Below are 20621 nucleotides of genomic sequence, written 5' to 3'. Positions count from 1 at the left end.
TTGATGTAGAGATCCACCTTAACGTTTTTGATTTTACGACAATACGGAAATCTTTATTCTATTATTAGTAGTTTCGTCACGCACGAGTGACTTGGCGCGTAGTATAAATAGTTTTTCATGCGTGATTTTGGTCATTGCGACGTTCGTTACAAGATTGTAAGGAGTTGATAGTATCCCTCCCTGCCCGCCCTGTACACTGTATTGCACAATTTACATGTTTGTTTATATGGTATGCAATTATTTTATATTATTTGTGTCTAATTGTTATTAAATGCGATCTTGTAACGAACGCACCTAACCTATTTCATTTTGTTGTTGTTTTTTGAATTGGACAAGAAAAGATTTATTTTCGGAGGAGTGAAACGAGGGAAAAAATAATGAGTTTGTGTATTGAACACGTTCCGGTGGGTGAACACAGTCAATCGTTTTTGCTTTTTTCGGGATCGGTGGGCGTTACCTTTTGCAATGCTATTGTTCAATGACAGGCGTAAAACTTTCCATCCAGAAGAGAAATTTTACCACCTGTTTGAAATCAATTGTATATGTAGAAAAAAGTGGAAAAATCTAAATAATACGGGGGAGGGGGGGGGGGATGTAGACAACTTTACTAACAATGAAGGGCATTCGGACTAGCATAATAGATCAACATTACTACACTTGCTAGAAATTCATAAAGATGTGAGTAATAGTTTTGTCGACACTATGTATTTTAAAGTTTTAAGTCGACAGATAATCGTTGATTATTTCTAGGTCAATGATGTATTGTACAATGCTGACAGAAAGGAATATTCAAAGCAAAGTTGTGAATAGTTCGACGACATCTGAGTTGAGTTGATGGAGAAGAAGAATAAACTCGGGTGTAAAAATTGTTTTACGAATTTGGTTGCGAACAGTTATGTCAACATAAAAAAACAATAATATTGGTTTTGGTAAATGATGTTTATTTCAAACTTTCTATGTAAACTAATACGAAATCGGTGTAGGTTTATCAGTCTTTAATCAATCGCAAAGGATCGTTTACAGTTGAATATGTTTTTACATGCAAATCCGTTTATGTAATTTTTCTAAAGATTCATATGGGCTATGAAAGTATGGACGCGCTTCCAGAATTTTTTTTCCCGGGGGGGGGGGGGGTTGGAATTATGAGGGAAAAATGTTTTCTGGATCTGGAGTCCTGAGCGGGGGGGGGGGGGGGGGGGGTTAAGACTTTTCGGAGGTTTACTATGCTGATTTAAAAAGGATGTGAATATAAACAATAAAATATGTGCAAGATTCATTGAGCTATGAAGGTTTGAGGAATTGACGTAGTAATCATTGCAAACAAATTAAAAATACATAGCCAGCTATGTTGTGTTTGTTTGTTTTGTTTTGTTGTTTTTTTGTAATTTTTTTGCATAGTAAGGCCATCCCAAGTTTTTTGTTTTGTTTTTTTTTTAAAGTTTTTTTGTCTACGGAAAGTTTTGTTTTAAGCATGAATATCAAATAAAACATACATTTGCACAAAAATGTACATGTACTCTTCATCTTTTGAAATACATATACTAGAAGTTTAAATTTGCTTTGTTTTACAGTACCATATCTGCCGAAGATTTGGAATTTTAAAGATTATTTTTTATCCTGCGTGAAGAAATTACTAAAATAATGATTATAAATTTCATTTAAGGAAATACTAAAGTGTGTTTATCTGTTGTTAAAAACTTTTTTTTTTTATCTGGTTTTTTGGTTTTTGTGTGGAATTTAAACATTAAAAAATTATGAATAATCTGAATGGCCTAAGGACGAGAGCACTGGTAACCGAATTTATGACGAATGATTATGACGTCATATCCTACAATGCCGAGTACAAAATGTGTGAGTATATTTTGTATTTGCTTAAATTAGAGAAATATCTGTATTATTAGATTTCTTTGGAGATCCTTGAGTTCATTATGATGATTCTAATGTGCAACAAGTGCATCAAGCTGATATGTAATTGTATATTTCCACAAGGTCCTTTGACAGGTGCCATCCAATATGGCCTCCATCCATAGGACTCTCATACCTGTTACATTGATTTGGATTTGTAACTTTGTCATTAACCTTAAGTTAAAATTCATTTACATGCCTTGTTAGGTAACTAGGTAATCGTAGCAAAAGTGTGTGGCACAGGAAGAAAAGTTAAGACTAACGTTACCTCTGACTCCGCAAAGGTTTTTGCATAACGTATCTTGAACTACAGATTTTTCTGTATTTTTTTTTTTTACATCATCTTCTTGGTATGATGAAATTGGAGTAAACATACAACAAGTAAAGGGTCAAAAAGAAACTCAACCATATTCTATAAATTTTATTCATTATATACAAATCATATAATTTATGGTTTGTGGACCTGATATTTCACTTTAACTTCAAAATGTTAAGTTCATTAATAAACCTTGAATCTAAGTTTCCATTATCCTTGTTAGATTTAAGCATAATGTACCAATATACCTTTTACAGCATGTTTCCGCCAAATAAATATCTTTTAAAAAACGATAGGATATAGTCAATCAAAATAATCAGACACCTCTCAACAGAGAACAAACCTTTAGGCCGATTACTTTTTTATAAGATGATTAATTTTCACTGCTGTACTTGACAGTTTTAGATACATCTGATCATGGTGAAAACATGGAGAATTGTAGCATGTGCAGTTGGGAGGAACAGCGACCATTACCTTTACAGAGTATTATTATTTCTTATTTACTTTAACATTCAAATCAAATTTAATCCATCAAATGATAAAATTTGACCTGTAATATAACATTATATAAATAGTGCCTGTTTGGAAGGGTAACTTGAAATTGACACCCCTCGAAAACCATTGTCAACCTCCGCTTCGCGTCGGTTGACAATGGTTTTCGAGGGGTGTAAATTTCAACAGTTACCCTCCCAAACAGGCACTATTTATTTTATTATACTGAATGTCTTAATTTTAAAGAGAATTTTTCTGCTTTTATATAGAAATGAAGTGAATTCTACAACGAACCGTACGCGCATAATTTACGCGCATGTAACAATTCGTTGTGTTACCCACTGCCAAGTGTGTTGCTAACGCTGAGGGTAATAGAACGGATTAACAACTGCGTCTAAACCAATCAGATCTCAGTATTTAACATGAAAGTATAATAACAGTAAATATTTTAGGTATATTCAGTTTGAATTCAGTTTATGAAATAACAAAACAAAAAAATGAACTAAAGGAAAGAAACATCTCATGTGTCCTTTGTTTTCGTATTATATATATATTATATCTTTTCATGCTATGGTATCATTAAACTCAATTACTCTCTATTTTTTAAGTGGCCGACCTAAATGAATTAAGATCGCTGCGTCGGTCATTCAATGCTGCTTGTGAGAGGAAAGCCAGAGAAATCAATGAAGTGGACCTGAGTTGTGAAAAACCACAGGATAAAGTGAAGATTTTACAGGTTAGGCGACTCTTTGACTAATTAAATCAAAGAATTTTTTTCTGATTTTAACTATGTGATTAATTCTACTAGCATGCATGAAAATACCAGAAAACTGAAATTATTGATGACAAAACCCCATTTGTCTAACTATGTAAAGATGTATTAATTAACTTAGAGGTGTTTTTAGCTCATCTGAGCCAAATGCAAAAAAATGGCACTGTCCTTTTTGTAGTCATGTTTTATTCACATTATTTTCATTCTTAGAGTCGAATTCAAATTTTATCCCAATATGGAGAGGATCTGAACGACCAGAATAAGTACTTGTTCAATATCTTGGATGCCAAGTTTAAGGAAGTTAACATGGCCAAGAAAATGATGGGTTGTCTTAAAAATGAGGTAAATTTTATGTAAATTATCATTAATATATACCTAACAGTAATAAAAATTGAGTAATTAAATTACATGTTTTTTCATAAATGTATGTGTATATAACTGGGTAAGAAAGTAAGTTTGACACTCTTCAAAACTACAAGAATGGTAATGTTTATAACTAGTGAGGTACATGTATTTTGAAATGAATGAGAGCCATTTTGAAAATAAAATATCCTAAAAGCACTTAAGTTAATTTTTGAGTTATGAAATTAATGTAAGCTAATTATTTTTGTTCCCTTTGAAAGCTGGTTTGAATACTAGTATTGAAATGGTTTCGATAAGAAGATATAGAATTATTTAGTATTAACAAACACTTTAAATGAACATTTAAATCGTACAGAAAACATTATACTGACATTGTGACATCTAGATAGTGATAAGAGATGGAACTATAAAGAAGCTGCACACTGAATATCACCAGTCTGTGGCCAGACATAAAGAGGAGGAGACAGAGGTGGAAACTCAGATGGAGACGATAAGGAGACTGGAGCAAGAAAACCAAGCAGTTCACAAGAAGGTAGGTGTTCCCTCTGTCCCTCTCTCTCTCTCTCTCTCTCTCTCTCTCTCTCTCTCTCTCTCTCTCTCTCTCTCTCTCTCTCTCTCTCTATACATTTCAAAATCCTAAAAACTCCTAAAGATTATTATCTGTTTGATGAAACTTCAGTTGTATTATAGACAAGTTTTGATATACTGTACTTGTTCAAATTGCTTAGACTTAAAGAAAACTTAAGGGGAAAACTGGGACAATGCCAATGCAATACCTATGATAGTCTATATCATTTTTAATAAAAAAAAAAATCGAAATTTTTACTACTTTTTCCACTCAGTTGTCAATCAAAGAAAAAACAATGGAAATGATGGAAGCTGAGCATCAGGAATTTATTACGAAATTTGAAGAAAAAATTGAAATAGCACTGGGTCTAGAGGAAACTATCAGAAAGTTGCAGGACAGTGTAGCTATTGCACACAAAGAGGTTACAAATTTACATCTTTTTCTGTTCTTCAAATCTAACTATTATTTATCAGAAATTTTCTAAAGGTCTTAAATATTCATATTTTAATTGCATTTTAATGAAGTCTTAATCATCAACATTTATAAGGATTAATTTTTTAGTTGTCTCTCTTATTAGATGTATAAATTGATCAATGAATGTGTTATTTCTTTTCAAAAATACAGGTAATGTTGAAGGGAGAAACAATTCAGAAGATGCATACTGAACATCAAGAATCCTTTGCTAAACATGAGGCCAGTGTAAAAGTAATTCAAGATCAGGAAGACACCATTCGAGAGTTGAAGGATGGAATTGCAATTTTGAATACAAAGGTAAAGTACTAAAGTTTATATACAAATCTTAAATAAAATGAATTAAATAAGAATTTTTTGACTTGAAATAATCTATACTTGCATTGCCTCAAAATTATAACTCTTGGACATTTTTTAATTTCCTTGAGTTTTCCTAGAAAATATGTTTAGTTTTGAAATTCAAATTTAAGTGGGAAAAGATGCTAAGTTAACATCATGATGGCAACTATGGTGCTTAAATACCATGGAAGGATAAAGTTGATGTGTTGAGTTAACACTAAGAGAAGATTATCTCAAATCAACTTGGTAATCACTTGTTTTATTCAAATTAAATTTAATCAAATTAGATGGCAAAAAAAGAAGAAGCTATTCAGTCTTTGCAACAAGAGCACCAGAAGTCCATGTCTAAGAATGAAGAGAATGTAAAACTGGTGCATAATCTAGAGGAGACTGTTAGCGGGCTACAGCGCGAAAATAAAATGGCTAATGGAAGGGTATGTAAGTCACTTTGTAAGACCTGGTAATTTTTTATATGAAAAATATTTACAACTTTGTGAGGTGGCATTCAGAAAGGCTTCTCTCAGCTGCCAATATTTTATATAGTAAAGCCAAATATACAATATCAAAAATGCTTTATATCAAAGTTTAAATTGAGTCAGTACTTCTGTATAATTATACAGAGACAGCATGCAATGAAGAATATCTTAGGAATATTTTTGTTGAAGAATAAAGTAATGCTACATGTAAAATAGGACTTTACTATTGTAAGTGTCATGAGTGCTATAATAAAAATCAGGTCAATTGGATTGCTTGATTTTAAAGGTTTGTGGGGACATAATTTTGTGTATTCTCTTAAACCTACAAAGGAAGTATGACTTCATCCTAAATTTATTAATTCATCGAGGATGTTAATTTGTGGATGAGAGGTACACATGAATTCCATGAAAATTGAGCCACCACGAAATCTAATGATTCCACAATATTTATCTTCACAGTTCAGTATTTTAGTCTAAAAAAGGCTATGGAAATAAATTAATGCAGATCATCTTGCATTCAGATTCTTCAAATTAATTTCCAAATAAAATATGATGTACATAATACTAGGTTTACAGAACTATTTTTCATGAGGGACATGATTTTTTTTATCTTCAGGTATATACCCCGATTATCAGCTAATCATTTTTAAATTTTAGGTGATTAAAAAGGAAGAAACAATTCAGAAAATATATGCAGAGCGTCAGGAGTTGTTTGCTAAAAATGAAGAAAACATAAAAATGATTCAAAGCCTAGAAGATGCGGCCAGAAAGATGAAGAACGAGATCACAGTTTTAAGTAACGAGGTTGGAACACAGTGATTTATAATGGCTATACATGTACAACTAAGTTAATTTTAACAAAGTTATATGATTAAATATTTATTGATACATTAATTTGTATTTTGGGAAATGAAAGATACTGAAGAAAGAAGAATCAATACGAAAGTTGCAAACTGTCTGCCCAGAGCCCAATGCTAGAAATGAAGATGATGTCAAAATAATCCAGATATTGGAAGATAATGTTAGCAGGTTGCAGAATGAGATCAAAGTCATTAATGGGAAGGTAAGTTCTGTACATGTGTAAATTAAAGTATCATTTCAATTCACTTAATTATCTAAGGTTGTCATGTAGCACCTGAAATGATTAATCTCAGCGAGATTCGTTGAGACTGAACAATTTTGTCTGGACGTCTCTTCTGAAAAGAAGAGAAGTTGACGTTAGACAAAATTTTTCAATGAATTTCACTGAGATTACTGAATGATATACAGTGGAGCCTCAGATATCCGGACGCCAGATAACCGGACGCTTCACTTACCGGTCGATTTTTATTGGGAACGGAATTTTTACACAATAATTTGTCTCGTTTATCCGGAATTCCGCGTTCCGGATCCGGACGGTCAAATTTTACCACATAATACAGTTTTCCTTTAAATTTTACCTCATTTAACCGGACGGTCACATTTAAGTGTTCGGGGGCACAAAAGTTTTTTATGCGCAAGTGCAAATTGGTGTAAAAACATCTGACACTGGTTGTTGGTTTTAAACAATGCCTTCGTCCGGTAATCCGGGTCACCTGTGTCACGCTATGTACTCGCCCGAGGATATTACGATAACCATGGATGCGACATGTTTAATTGTCGCCATTTAACTTATGAACTGTTATTGTTTGATTAAAATGTCATGAAAATTGTTTAATTTGTGTTTAAAAAAGTCATCTATTAATTGAATTAAAATTCTATTAATCGTAGTGTGATTAGATCGTTCGTACGCCTATTCATTTTAAAACGTAATTGAAATGAAATATTTGATAATTTGAGTTCTGTTTACGATAGTTATCAAGACCGCTTGGGATGTTCAGGGTATCGACATTAAGTTTATAGCGTGTGTTCAATAAACAGTGTAATAATAATTTATGCCAAACATGGCGTGGATGAGTGTTCACGCTATTGTAAAAATCGCTTGGGTGCAATTAACTCTATAGAAAGATGGATACGTAAAATTAGCTTGGGTAAGTTCTGTCAATGAAAAAATAGCTTGGACAATTATCAATAAGGGAATATCTACAGATTTTCACCCATTTTCAATCATCAAATGTTGAGCAGCTTCAAACATGTGAACACCACCGGCCAAGAGAGCGAGAGTTGCGATCACCGCTAGCTTGAAGAAAAAGATTTGTCAGCGTAAAGTGGAACACCGACTTTCTTCTTTTTCGCTTTGTTATGCGAATGTAATTAAATCATCGGTTTAATACAGTGATTGTTATGTACATGTACATGTACATGTGTTGCATTGAAGAATGTAGTGCTAAGTTTTCTGTGGAAAAAACATACCTTAAATAATATTTTTAACAATATTTTGTTTTGTTAATTTAAAAAAAATCTAAACTTTTTTTGTAGTGCTTATGGCTATCAAAATAAAATATTTAATTGTATAATTAATTTATGAGTTATGTTTCCATAAATATTAAAGGTAAATATCACAATTCAGATATCCGGACGCTTCACCTATCCGGACGATTTGGCCTGGGGACAAAAGTGTCCGGATAAGTGAGGCTCCACTGTATAGTGACTTCAGACCAAGTTTTTTGGTTTAAGGGCGATGTACGTTAATCTTAGATTTCTGCATGTGTAATATCATGGTACTGAGCAAATTTTCTCTTCAGATTTCCTTAACCCATTCCTGCTTATTGTTCACCTACAGAGTGACAGGTTAACAAAAGGTCATAGCAGATCTCTGTGCAAAATCATTGTCATGAGCATAGTTTTTCTCTCTTTTTGTCAAATCTGCTTTATGCTTCATCTTAAGAGCACCTTTGCATAAATCTATCACTTGCAATGACCTATAGCAATACTTGCCAAGTAAGAAATTAAGAGCAAATCACATTCCCTTTAATCTTAATACCTTTCAACAATTGAAAATGTTCCTTCATCACTTATGAGAGAGACATGGTACCTTAAATACCTCTGTACTATTTCAATTTAACATCAAGGTGTCATTGAAAGAAAAAACAATCAAGGAGATGAACGCCAAGCATCAGGAGTTCTTTGCTAAACATGAAGAGAATTTAAGAGTGATTCAAAATCTGGAAGATAATTTACAAGATTTAAAGAATGACAATGCAGTTTTAAATAGAAAGGTTAGTGAATGAAAGTTAAAAACATCGATGTATGGCAAATGTAAAAATGAATTAAATTTAACATTTGACATAAGGGATTATTGCTGCATGTATTCTTACCATTTATTAATAATCTATCCATGCATATGGTGTTGGATGGTCTAGAGATCTTTGAATAAATTCTTTTGTAATTAAAGGTGATGAAGAAAGAAGAAACAATCCAAAGGTTGCAAGCTGAGTGTCGTAAGCCTATTCCTAGGAATGAAGATGATGTCAAAATGATTCAGAGTCTAGAAGAGACAGTTGGTAGGTTGCAGAAAGAAATCAGAATCGTTAATGAGCGGGTAAGTGCTTTATTTTATTTATCAAATGTAAGGACTCTACAATGAAAGACTCCTTTTTAGCTCACCTGAGCCAAAGGCTCAAGTGAGCTTTTCTGATCACAATTTGTCCGTTGTCTGTCGTCGTTGTCGTCGTCGTCGGCGTTGGCGTTGTAAACTTTTCACATTTTCATCTTCTTCTCAAGAACCACTGGGCAGATTTCAACCAAATTTGGCACAAAGCACCACTAGGTGAAGGGGATTCAAGTTTGTTCAAATGAAGGGCCACGCCCTCTTTAAAGGGGAGATAATTGAGAATTATTGAAAATTTGTTGGTATTTTTCAAAAATCTTCTTCTCAAAAACTATTCGGCCTGAAAAGCTCAAACTTGTGTGGCGGCATCCTCAGGTAGTGTAGATTCAAGTTTGTTCAAATTATGGTCCCCAGGGGTAGGGAGGGGCCACAATGGGGGGATCAAGTTTTACATAGAAATATATAGACAAAATCCTTAAAAATCTTCTTCTAAAAAACTATCAGGCCAGAAAAGCTCAAATTAAAATGGGAGCCTCCTCAGATAGTGTAGATTCAAGTTTGTTCAAATCATGGTCCCCGGGGGTAGGGTGGGGCCTCAATGGGGGGGATCAAGTTTTACATAGGAATATATAGAGAAAATCTTTAAAAATCTTCTTCTAAAACATTATTAGGCCAGAGAAGCTCAAATCAAAGTGGAAGCTTCCTCAGGTAGTGTAGATTCAAGTTTGTTCAAATCATGGTCCCCAGGGGTAGGGTGGGGCCACAATGGGGGGATCAAGTTTTACATAGGAATATATAGAGAAAATCTTTAAAAATCTTTTTCTAAAAAATTATTAGGCCAGAAAAGCTCAAATAAAAGTGGAAGCTTCCTCAGGTAGTGTAGATTCAAGTTTGTTCAAATCATGGTCTCCGGGGCTAGGGTGGGGCCACAATTAGGGGATCAAGTTTTACATAGAAATATATAGACAAAATCTTTAAAAATCTTCTTCTAAAAAACTATCAGGCCAGAAAAGCTCAAATTAAAATGGAAGCATCCCCAGGTAGTGTAGATTCAAGTTTGTTCAAATTATAGTCCCCGGGGGTAGGGTGGGGCCACAAGAGGGGGGTCATGTTTTACATAGGAATATACAGAATTTTTTTTTAAAAATCTTCTTCTCAAAAACTATAAGGTCAGAAAAGCTTAAATTTGAGTGGAAGCATCCCCAGATAGTGTAGATTCAAGTTTGTTCAAATCATGGTCCCCAGGGGTAGGGTGGGGCCACAATTAGGGGATCAAGTTTTACATAGAAATATATAGACAAAATCTTTAAAAATCTTCTTCTAAAAAACTATCAGGCCAGAAAAGCTCAAATTAAAATGGAAGCATCCTCAGGTAGTGTAGATTCAAGTTTGTTCAAATTATGCTCCCCCGGGGGTAGGGTGGGGCCACAAGAGGGGGGTCATGTTTTACATAGGAATATATCGAAATTTTTTTTAAAAATCTTCTTCTCAAAAACTATAAGGCCAGAAAAGCTTAAACTTCAGTGGAAGCATCCTCAGATAGTGTAGATTCAAGTTTGTTCAAATCATGGTCCCCAGGGGTAGGGTGGGGCCACAATTAGGGGATGAATTTTTATATAGGAATATATAGAGAAAATCTTTAAAAAAAAATTTCTTTTCAAAACTTTATGGCCAAGAAAGCTCAAATTGTAACCATCCTCAGATAATGTAGATTCAAGTTTGTTCAAATCATGGTCCCTGGGGGTAGGGCGGGGCCACAATGGGGGATAAATTTTTATATATAGAGAAAATCTTTAAAAATCTTCTTCTCAAAACTATAAGGCCAGGAAAGCCCAAATTTAAGTGGAAGCATCCCAAGATCGTAAAGATTCAAGTTTGTTTAAATAATAGTCATGGGGTATGGTGAGGCCACAATGGGGGATGAATTTTTACATAGGAATATATAGAAAAAATCTTTATTATCTTCTTTTTAAAGACTATTTGGCCAGAAAAGCCTAAACTTGTGTAGAGGCATCCTCGGATAGTGTAAATTCAAGTTTGCAAAATCACAGTCCCTAGTGATAGGGCTGGGCCGTGACGGCAGTTTGAATTTTTACATAGGAATATATAGAGAAAAATCTTTAAAAATATTCTGGGAAAGTTTTCGGTCCAAAACTCAGTACTTAGTGTGAAAGCACAGGTTATGCAGATTTAAGTTTGATGAAACCATGATTCCCTAGAGAAAAGGGGGGCCACGAAATGGAGGGGGGGGGGGGGTAAATTGGAATAGAGAAAAATCTTCTTACAGGTACAACAACAAAAGGGGCTTGGTATTTACCCAAAAAAAGAGGTGGATAAAAATTGACAGATTTTCTATTTTTTTTAGCAAGATCTACTGTACTTAGTTGTCAAGATATTTTGATACTGTAATGCTAATTTGATCAGAATTAAGGCAATTGTTGCTCAGGTGAGCGATGTGGCCCCTGGGCCTCTTGTTTTGTATAAGCAGCGACTGATTGATTAAGGACATAAATTTAGGGGTAAAATAAGAAATGTAGCTGTCAAGTTAATTAAGTTATTTAGATTCTGGTTTTGCCCGTCTTAAATTTGCCCAGACACAATTGTGATAAAAGAAAGATAATTTGAGAAATTTGTATTCACCCAGTCTTTAAATTCCCCCACTGACAATGGGGGTGAATATTTCCCTGTTTACAGTGTTCATTAAAGGCATAATTATGTTTCCTAACCCTGTCATTTATTTTTTATATTTCAGGCAGTGATGAAGGAGGAAATGATTCAGAAAATGCATGCTGAGTGTCAGGAGATCTTTGCTAAACACGAAGAGACTTTCAAAGTGATTCAAGCCCTAGAGAACACTATTCAAAAGTTGAATAAGGAGATCAAGGGCCTAAATGAGCAGGTTAATAAAACAGCATATATTTTTAAAATAAACAAATTCATGACTAATTGTGGATTTTTAAAGAATTAATCTATTTAAAAAAAAATGTACAGATAATTACTTTTGAAAATAATAGGTATTGAAGAAAGACGAAACAATTCACAAATTGCTCACAGAGCAAAGAGAGTCTTCTGCTAAACAGGAAGATAAAGTAAAAGTGATCCAGTGTCTTGAAGATACAGTTAAAGAGCTAAAGAAAAAAATTACAGATCTGAATGAGAAGGTATGTGAATGTAAAGTAGAGATACATGTACTTATGACGAGGTTAAGACCAAAGCGATGTACAGACCAGCTGTCAGACCTTTTACTTGTGACTACTCAAATATCTAAATTTCAAGTTTAATTACATGCTTTGTCTTCAGCAATACTAAAATTTAACTAGACTCTTGTTGCTATAGCAACAAAAAGGTCTTCCGTTCCTCATGTATTAATCTGCACAAAAAATCCAGTTATCTTGTAATCAGAAAATGGATACATGTACAGTTTGTCTTTCCTCAAAGTTTGGATGTTCAAGTTTTCGTTACCGGTAGTTATAATATCTCGTTGAAAAAAGGTTTTTATCAAGGGACCGGAAACGAACAAACGGAAGTGATTTAAGAAACAGAAAGTAGATATTTTAGTTCATTTACCTACGTACGTTACTGTTCATCACATTGAGTAAAATGTTTTTGAAAAAGTTAAAAGTTTTAAAAAAAGTTCTATTGCTTTTGAACGTTTCAAGTATTATCCGGAAGTGACGTAGGACCCAATGAAACCCGTTAAACACATGTTTAATCAATGTCCATTATCTATATAAGTCTTGATCTATCACAGTTTCTGAGATCTTGTGGGTACTTTGTTTTTAAAAAAGAAGGCTACCTGAGATATTTGAGATGTCTCACCGGAAGTAGAACTTTTTTTTACCATGCGTAGATGACTTTTTGTATTTCTATAGCTAAATGTTACTTCAATGCTAAATAACCAAAATATTTTTAAAAAATCAAAATTGGGTGTACTTCCTGTGACGACCGGAAGTTACGCCGGATAAAACAAAATAGTGTTAACACATGTACATACATAGGTCTATCATCCCACAAAGTTTGGTTGTTCAAGTCGTTACTGTTTTTGAGATCTCGTCGAAATAAGGTTTATGGTTTCTGGACAGGAAACGGGCAAACGGAAGTGTTCAATCTGAATTGTATTCAATATTTCTTGTATACTTGCCATTTGTACATTATTTTTCATTTATCTAACTAAAAAATATCAAAGGAAAACAGTTAAACTGATAAACAGCTCGATTTTTTTAACTCTTCCGGTATGGACCGGAAGTGACGGAAGACAAAATGAAACCGGTTAAACACATCTTCAATCAAATGTCTATCATCCATGAAAGTTTCGTGTCTTGATCGCTTATAGTTTCCGAGATCTCGCGGGTACAAATTGTGTTTTTAAAAAGCTACCTGAGATAATTGAGATATCTCACCGGAAGTAGAATTTTTTTGTTGAAATAACATCGCATAGGTAACTTATGTGTAGAATTATAGTTTTATGTTTATTCTATGGAAAAGAAATTTAATGCGTAGAAATAATAATTTTTGAAGTGCTTCCGGTGACGACCGGAAGTTACGACGAACAAAAAAAATTAGTTTAAACACATCTACAGCTATAGGTCTATCATCCCACAAAGTTTGGGTGTTCAAAACTTACCGTTTTGAGATCTCGAGGTGACAAGCTTTTTCAACGCGGGACAGGAAACGCACGACCGGAAATGAATTTTGAAAAAATGAAAAAAACGCCTAGAGATATTATCATTGTCTTTCATTCCAGAAAATTTCAAAAATATCTATCCAGCCATCTCCGAGAAATCTTGTGGACAAAAAAAGGAAAAAAAAAAATAATTATAATAAAAAACCTTACAATCACTATAAGGTCTTCCGTTGGAAACGGAAGACCTTAAAAAGACAAAGAAGAACATTCTGATACCTGTATACATTCACAGAATTTTTATGCCTCCCTTTGAAGAAGGGAGGGCATATTGCTTTGCTGCTGTTCTGTCTGTCTGTCGGTCGGTCCACCAATAGTTTCCTCTCATTTTCATCGCAAAGGTTGCAGGTATTGAAATGAAATTTGGTATGCACATTTATTATAACTATATCTAGGTCAACTTCGATTTTGGGTATGATCAAGCAATTTTCGACCGAGTTATGCCCCATGGACTTTGTGAAATTCCACTCATTTGCAGTTTCCATTAATTTTCTTCGCAGAGGATGCACGTATTAAATTGAAATTTGGTATACACATTTATTATAATAATGTCTAGGTTAAATTTGATTTTGGGTACGTTTGAGCAATTTTTGACAGATTTATGCCCCTTTGACTTAGAAAAATTCCAATTATATGCAGTTTCATTTTCTTCGTGGATGTTTTCAAGGGAGGGGGCATAAGTGTTTCACAAACATCTCTTGTTTAGTACAGAATAGAAGTTAAATGAATGACAGACAAATAATTCTTGCAGTTCACTGAAATTTTACATGTTATGAATAACAGAGGATTTGAGTTCCTGTTCAAGTTAATATGTGCTGATATGCTTATATCAAACATTTCCACAGCTACAAAAGGAACAGCAACAATCCACAGCTAGGGACGAAGAGGATGTAAAAACAATTCATGATCTAGAAGAAACTGTTAGCAGATTACAGGAGGAGATCAGAGTTCTTAACCTGAAGGTTAGTGGCATTTTATACTGTAAATGAATTACAGTTGGCTGTGACATTTTTCATAACGAGAAGGTTCTGCTAAATCAAGCTCACTGTTAAATATCATTCACATGTAATTTTGATAGATATTATCAGGAACATGCTAAAACAAATCCATGCCGACTTTTGCGAGAGAGAAAAAAAATCATATCCACTTAGTATTGCATATTATAAACATATTATATTTAATGCGTACGATATTTGGCAGAGAAATTGGTTTGTCAACAGGTAAGTGTGGATTGGATTTAGTGCATTCCTGAACATACTTATCAATATATATAAGTTTTAAATTTGTCAATATAAAATTTGATGAAAGCCACATTCCGTCAAAAAGTTCTAATTAGAATACACAGCTATATGTAACATGTTTACAGTATTATGTTAACAGTTATAACATTGTTGGTTGCGGGTATTATGTTATCATAAACCCAAGGTCAAAGGATAATTGAAATGTAACACAAATAATATTAATTTAAAAGGATTAACATTTTATACTGCATATAAGTAAAGTGTTGATATAGTTAAATTCATAACTTGTATCAATATTAAAGAAAAGAAAAGAAGAAACATTTAAACAGATGCAAAATGAAGAGAAACAGCCCACAAGAAGTGAAGATGATATCAAAACAATTCACGATCTAGAAGAAACTGTTAGTAGGTTACAGGAGGAAATCAGAGTTCTTAATCTGAAGGTTACTGACATTTTATACTGTGAACTTATCACAGTTAGCCTTGATGATTCTTTTAGAATTTTTCACCAAAAGAAGCATCCGCTTTAAATAAAGTTAATTATTTCTTTATTGAAGAAAAGAAAAGAAGAAACATTTCAACAGATGCAAAATGAAGAGAAACAGCCCACAAGAAGTGAAGATGATATCAAAACGATTCACAATCTAGAAGAAACTATCGACAGGTTACAGGAGGAAATCAGAGTTCTTAATCTGAAGGTTAGTTTTATAACATACTGGAAACATATCACATTTGGCTGTGACTATTCTTTTTAGCATTTTTCACAAAAAGCAGTTTCCACTAAATGCATGAATTATGGGTATGGTGAATTCACATATTTTTGATAAGAGTATTCAGAAGAGTTTTAATTTTGAATTATGTTGTATATAATAGCCTACATACCCTTTAAATGTGTATTTATAACATACATCAAGAATAAAATTGATTAATATGATTAAAATTGATTATAAATGGTGTTTACTCTGAATATACTGTATGTTTAAATACAAAAAGGGTTATCTTTGTTTAAAAAGTGCAATAAATCCAGGGATGTACATAAAAAGCAGGCATCATAACAAATTACAGGTGTTAAAGAAGGAAGAAACAATCAGAGAGATGCACACTGGGTGTCAGGAGTCCATTGCTAGGAATGATGATGATGTAAAAATGATTCAGAATCTAGAAGAGACAGTTTGTAGGTTGCAAAAGGAAATTACTGTTTTAAATGCGAAGGTGAGAGCCATGTGTTTTTACTTTCATTGCAAAAAAAATTATTTTCTTTGGATTTTCCTAAAATAATCATGTATCTAATATGCTATAATTTTTTTGGTATCAAAAATCAACTTACTGTTAGTCAGGTTAGCAGTGTTGTCTATAGGCCTTTTGTAGTGTTAATGTACATCCCAGTTTTATTATTTAGCATTTTTCAACAGAAAATTAAACATTTCCACAGATGCAAAATGAAGAAAAACAGCCCACAAGAAGTGAAGATGATATCAAAACGATTCACAATATAAAAAAAACTATCGGCAGGTTACAGGAGGAAATCAGAGTTCTTAATCTGAAGGTCAGTTTTTGTAACATACTGGAAACATATATCACATTTAGCTGTGACTATTCTTTTTAGCATTTTTCACAAAAAGCAGCTTCCACTAAATCCAGACCACTGTATTTCTACAGATGCAAAATGAAGAGAAACAGCCCACAGCACAGAGTGAAGATGACGTGACAACAATTCACAATCTAGAAGAGACTGTCAGCAGGTTACATGAGGAGATCAACGTTCTTAATGTTAAGGTTGGTTTTATTATTTTCATGAATTATGGGTATGGTGAATTCACATATTTTTGATAAGAGTATTCAGAAGAGTTTTAATTTTGAATTATGTTGTATATAATAGCCTACATACCCTTTAAATGTGTATTTATAACATATATGAAGAATAAATTGATTAATATTATATAAATGGTGTTTACTCTGAATATACTGTATGTTTAAATACAAAAAGGGTTATCTTTGATTAAAAAGTGCAATAAATCCAGGGATGTACATAAAAAGCAGGCATCATAACAAATTACAGGTGTTAAAGAAGGAAGAAACAATCAGAGAGATACACACTGGGTGTCAGGAGTCCATTGCTAGGAATGAAGATGATGTAAAAATGATTCAGAATCTAGAAGAGACAGTTTGTAGGTTGCGAAAGGAAATTACTGTTTTAAATGCGAAGGTGAGAGCCATGTGTTTTTACTTTCATTGCAAAAAAAATTATTTTCTTTGGATTTTCCTAAATTCATCATGTATCTAATATGCTATAATTTTTTAGGTATCAAAAATCAACTTACTGTTAGTCAGGTTAGCAGTGTTGTCTAAAGGCCTTTTGTAGTGTTAATGTACATCCCAGTTTTATTATTTAGCATTTTTCACTAAAAGAAGCATCCGCTTTAAATAAAGTTAATTATTTCTTTATTGAAGAAAAGAAAAGAAGAAACATTTCCACAGATGCAAAATGAAGAAAAACAGCCCACAAGAAGTGAAGATGATATCAAAACGATTCACAATATAAAAGAAACTATGGGCAGGTTACAGGAGGAAATCAGAGTTCTTAATCTGAAGGTTAGTTTTATAACATACTGGAAACATATCACATTTAGCTGTGACTATTCTTTTTAGCATTTTTCACAAAAAGCAGCTTCCACTAAATCCAGACCACTGTATTTCTACAGATGCAAAATGAAGAGAAACAGCCCACAGCACAGAGTGAAGATGACGTGACAACAATTCACAATCTAGAAGAGACTGTCAGCAGGTTACATGAGGAGATCAACGTTCTTAATGTTAAGGTTGGTTTTATTATTTTCATGAATTATGGGTATGGTGAATTCACATATTTTTGATGAGAGTATTCAAAAGTGTTTTAATTTTGAATTATGTTGTATATAATAACCTACATACCCTTAAAATGTGTATTTATAACATATATGAAGAATAAAATTGATTAATATTATATAAATGGTGTTTACTCTGAATATACTGTATGTTTAAATACAAAAAGGGTTATCTTTGATTAAAAAGTGCAATAAATCCAGGGATGTACATAAAAAGCAGGCATCATAACAAATTACAGGTGTTAAAGAAGGAAGAAACAATCAGAGAGATACACACTGGGTGTCAGGAGTCCATTGCTAGGAATGATGATGATGTAAAAATGATTCAGAATCTAGAAGAGACAGTTTGTAGGTTGCGAAAGGAAATTACTGTTTTAAATGCGAAGGTGAGAGCCATGTGTTTTTACTTTCATTGCAAAAAAAATTATTTTCTTTGGATTTTCCTAAATTAATCATGTATCTAATATGCTATAATTTTTTAGGTATCAAAAATCAACTTACTGTTAGTCAGGTTAGCAATGTTGTCTATAGGCCTTTGTAATGTTACTGTACATCCCAGTTTTATTATTGCAGATTGCATCAAAAAATGAATTAATAGAGACTCTTAAAAGGGATATCATTGTGATAAAAACCAAATACCGAGATGTTGTAACAGAACTAACTATACAGAAGACCACAAATAGGAAGATATACGAAGAATTCTCAAAGAGATATGACCATCTGTTTGCTACCTATGGATGCCGTACATGACACATAATCAAAGGAGATTCATCATGGAATAGCTCATCCTGTACAAGTGAATCAAGTGACTGCGTAAGAATGGACAATGATTGCAGTTAAGCAAAAAATGTTGTTGGTGCCAATTCGAAAAAAGACAGCTATTGGGAAGACACCAAGGCCATATGAGCTATTTTTAGACTGTACATTACAAGGATTAAGTTAAAACCTGCAAAGACTGATACAGTAATATTGTAAATAACCTTGAAAATCTTCCAGTATCACTAACCTGACATACGATATACGATGTGTGTATCATGGGAATTCATGACCTTCGTAATCACTTCCTGTCAGAAAATGTAACGTTCAGCTAGCATACATGTACCACATATTCTAGCTAGCTTATGGCTCCTATTACCCCCCCCCACCACCACCACTCCATTTAAGCAGTACATTGGGTTACTTTTTAAAGAGGATAATAACTTTCTGCTCCATTTTGGTATATTGAAATGTTTTGGGATAGGATGCCGAATATCCCTCACCAAGCAACTGACATCTTGATGCACATTTATTTTCTGTTTGACTTAGGTAAAAATATTAACTTAGATTATTAGTAAGCAATGTTAAAGTTTTCAGGGATCCATAAATGCTTTGATGTTCCTGAAAATATGTAGGTTATAGTTGTGAATTATCATGCATTTATAAACATAACAGTTGCTGAACAGTTATCTGCATAATTGGTGATAGAATTGTTTTGTATAAATATATTCCAGTATATTTATATTGGTCTGTGATACTTGACTCATGTTTGTGTTGAATAATATTTATTCTATTGTGATAAGATCTATCATCAAATAAATTTAGTGCAATACATATGCTACTGTGCATACCTGTTAGTTCAAAGATATGCAATATAATTGATTATAATTATTGTTTTGTTGATTACTACAGTGTGTTTTAGAAAAGTATGTTGTTTCCTGTAAGTTATGTAATCATACTATTGAAATATATCTTCATTGAATATTCATTTCACTTTGAAAAGACTACCGGTATATGAAAAAAGATGTCATTTGATATGTCTATTTCAGTTTGATCCAATTTTAAGAATTTTTGTATTGCCATCTCTTCACCAAAAAAAAGACAGAACTATTTGTAACAAGTTTGCAGAAAATTTGTGAATAAATATTGAAACCAAATCAAGTTCATCCATTTATGTCAGGAAATTATACAAGTTCAAACAACAAACAACATTAAAACAGGAAGAATAGTTTCCCTGACTTTGATAACAACAATCTTCAGTTGAAACATTTTTGACCTTTGATAATGACATTGACCTTCAACAGACATCAACATTTGACCTTGACCCTTTTCTTTTACCAAAAAATATGATTATTTTTTTTTACAGCACATAAGTTCTATAGACAATTCTTTGAAGCTTTTATTGGCTTTTTATCATCTCCACATCAGTTTATCACTTTATATCAATTCACAGTTTGTTGCAATCAAGTTTTTTTCTTTAAAAGAAAAAATCTCTTGACAAAAAATGTATAAAGTAAACAAATACCTAATGTCATTCATATATAGTGATGAATAGTGGATTACCCTTGATTTTCGGGTAGATGACTAGATGGTGATTGCATACATATATGATATCTATATTTATTAGTCTTCAATGTCACCTATTTTATTGACCAAGTTTTACTAAATACTTTTCTTTTTTCCATTCATTTCCAATTGGAAACAAAATATTCATTTTTAAAATTACATTGTATGAAATTTCCATAAATTGTCAAAATCTAATGTGCAGCCCAGTTGAGCCACACAATTGAGATGAAGATCCCAAATCGAAAAATTGCATCCATTTTCCCTTCTTGCATTGGAGAGGTAGATTTCAAGTTCATCATTTCATCTTTTGGCAGATTTGTCTAGGATTACAAAAATAAAAAC

At 32.9% G+C, this 20621-nt stretch overlaps 1 protein-coding gene across 2 annotated transcripts; it reads left to right on the top strand.

The window, feature by feature from the left end:
* The first annotated feature begins 2292 nt into the window (after positions 1 to 2292).
* On the top strand, positions 2293 to 20575 carry LOC128189451 (myosin-11-like). Of its 2 annotated transcripts, XM_052861066.1 has the most exons (21): positions 2294 to 2704; positions 3322 to 3449; positions 3696 to 3827; positions 4234 to 4380; positions 4691 to 4837; positions 5041 to 5187; positions 5514 to 5660; positions 6360 to 6506; positions 6619 to 6765; positions 8693 to 8839; positions 9016 to 9162; positions 11924 to 12070; positions 12186 to 12332; positions 14698 to 14814; positions 15396 to 15536; positions 15651 to 15791; positions 16159 to 16305; positions 17545 to 17685; positions 17796 to 17912; positions 18197 to 18343; positions 18531 to 20575. In XM_052861066.1, exons 1-21 carry the CDS (start codon positions 2650 to 2652, stop codon positions 18705 to 18707), a joined length of 2913 nt encoding a protein of 970 aa, XP_052717026.1. In that variant the 5' UTR covers positions 2294 to 2649; the 3' UTR covers positions 18708 to 20575. The 2 variants fall into 2 exon arrangements, with proteins under 2 accessions (XP_052717027.1, XP_052717026.1); XM_052861067.1 differs by lacking the exon at positions 15396 to 15536 and having other exon boundaries at positions 2293 to 2704.
* The last annotated feature ends 46 nt before the right edge of the window (positions 20576 to 20621 follow it).

This window comes from Crassostrea angulata, chromosome 6 (genome assembly GCF_025612915.1).
Source record: "Crassostrea angulata isolate pt1a10 chromosome 6, ASM2561291v2, whole genome shotgun sequence".
NCBI lineage: Eukaryota > Metazoa > Mollusca > Bivalvia > Ostreida > Ostreidae > Magallana > Magallana angulata.
The sequence above is the reverse complement of the archived record's forward strand: the minus strand, read 5'-3'. Positions and strand labels throughout refer to the sequence as shown.

Excerpts from the sequence above, each read along its gene's own strand:
- LOC128189451 (XM_052861066.1), top strand. The coding sequence starts at position 2,650 with ATGGAGAATTGTAGCATGTGCAGTTGGGAGGAACAGCGACCATTACCT. Across the intron at positions 4,381-4,690 it reads ACCAAGCAGTTCACAAGAAG|TTGTCAATCAAAGAAAAAAC; the intron begins GTAGGTGTTCCC and ends TTTTCCACTCAG. Across the intron at positions 17,913-18,196 it reads TCAACGTTCTTAATGTTAAG|GTGTTAAAGAAGGAAGAAAC; the intron begins GTTGGTTTTATT and ends AACAAATTACAG.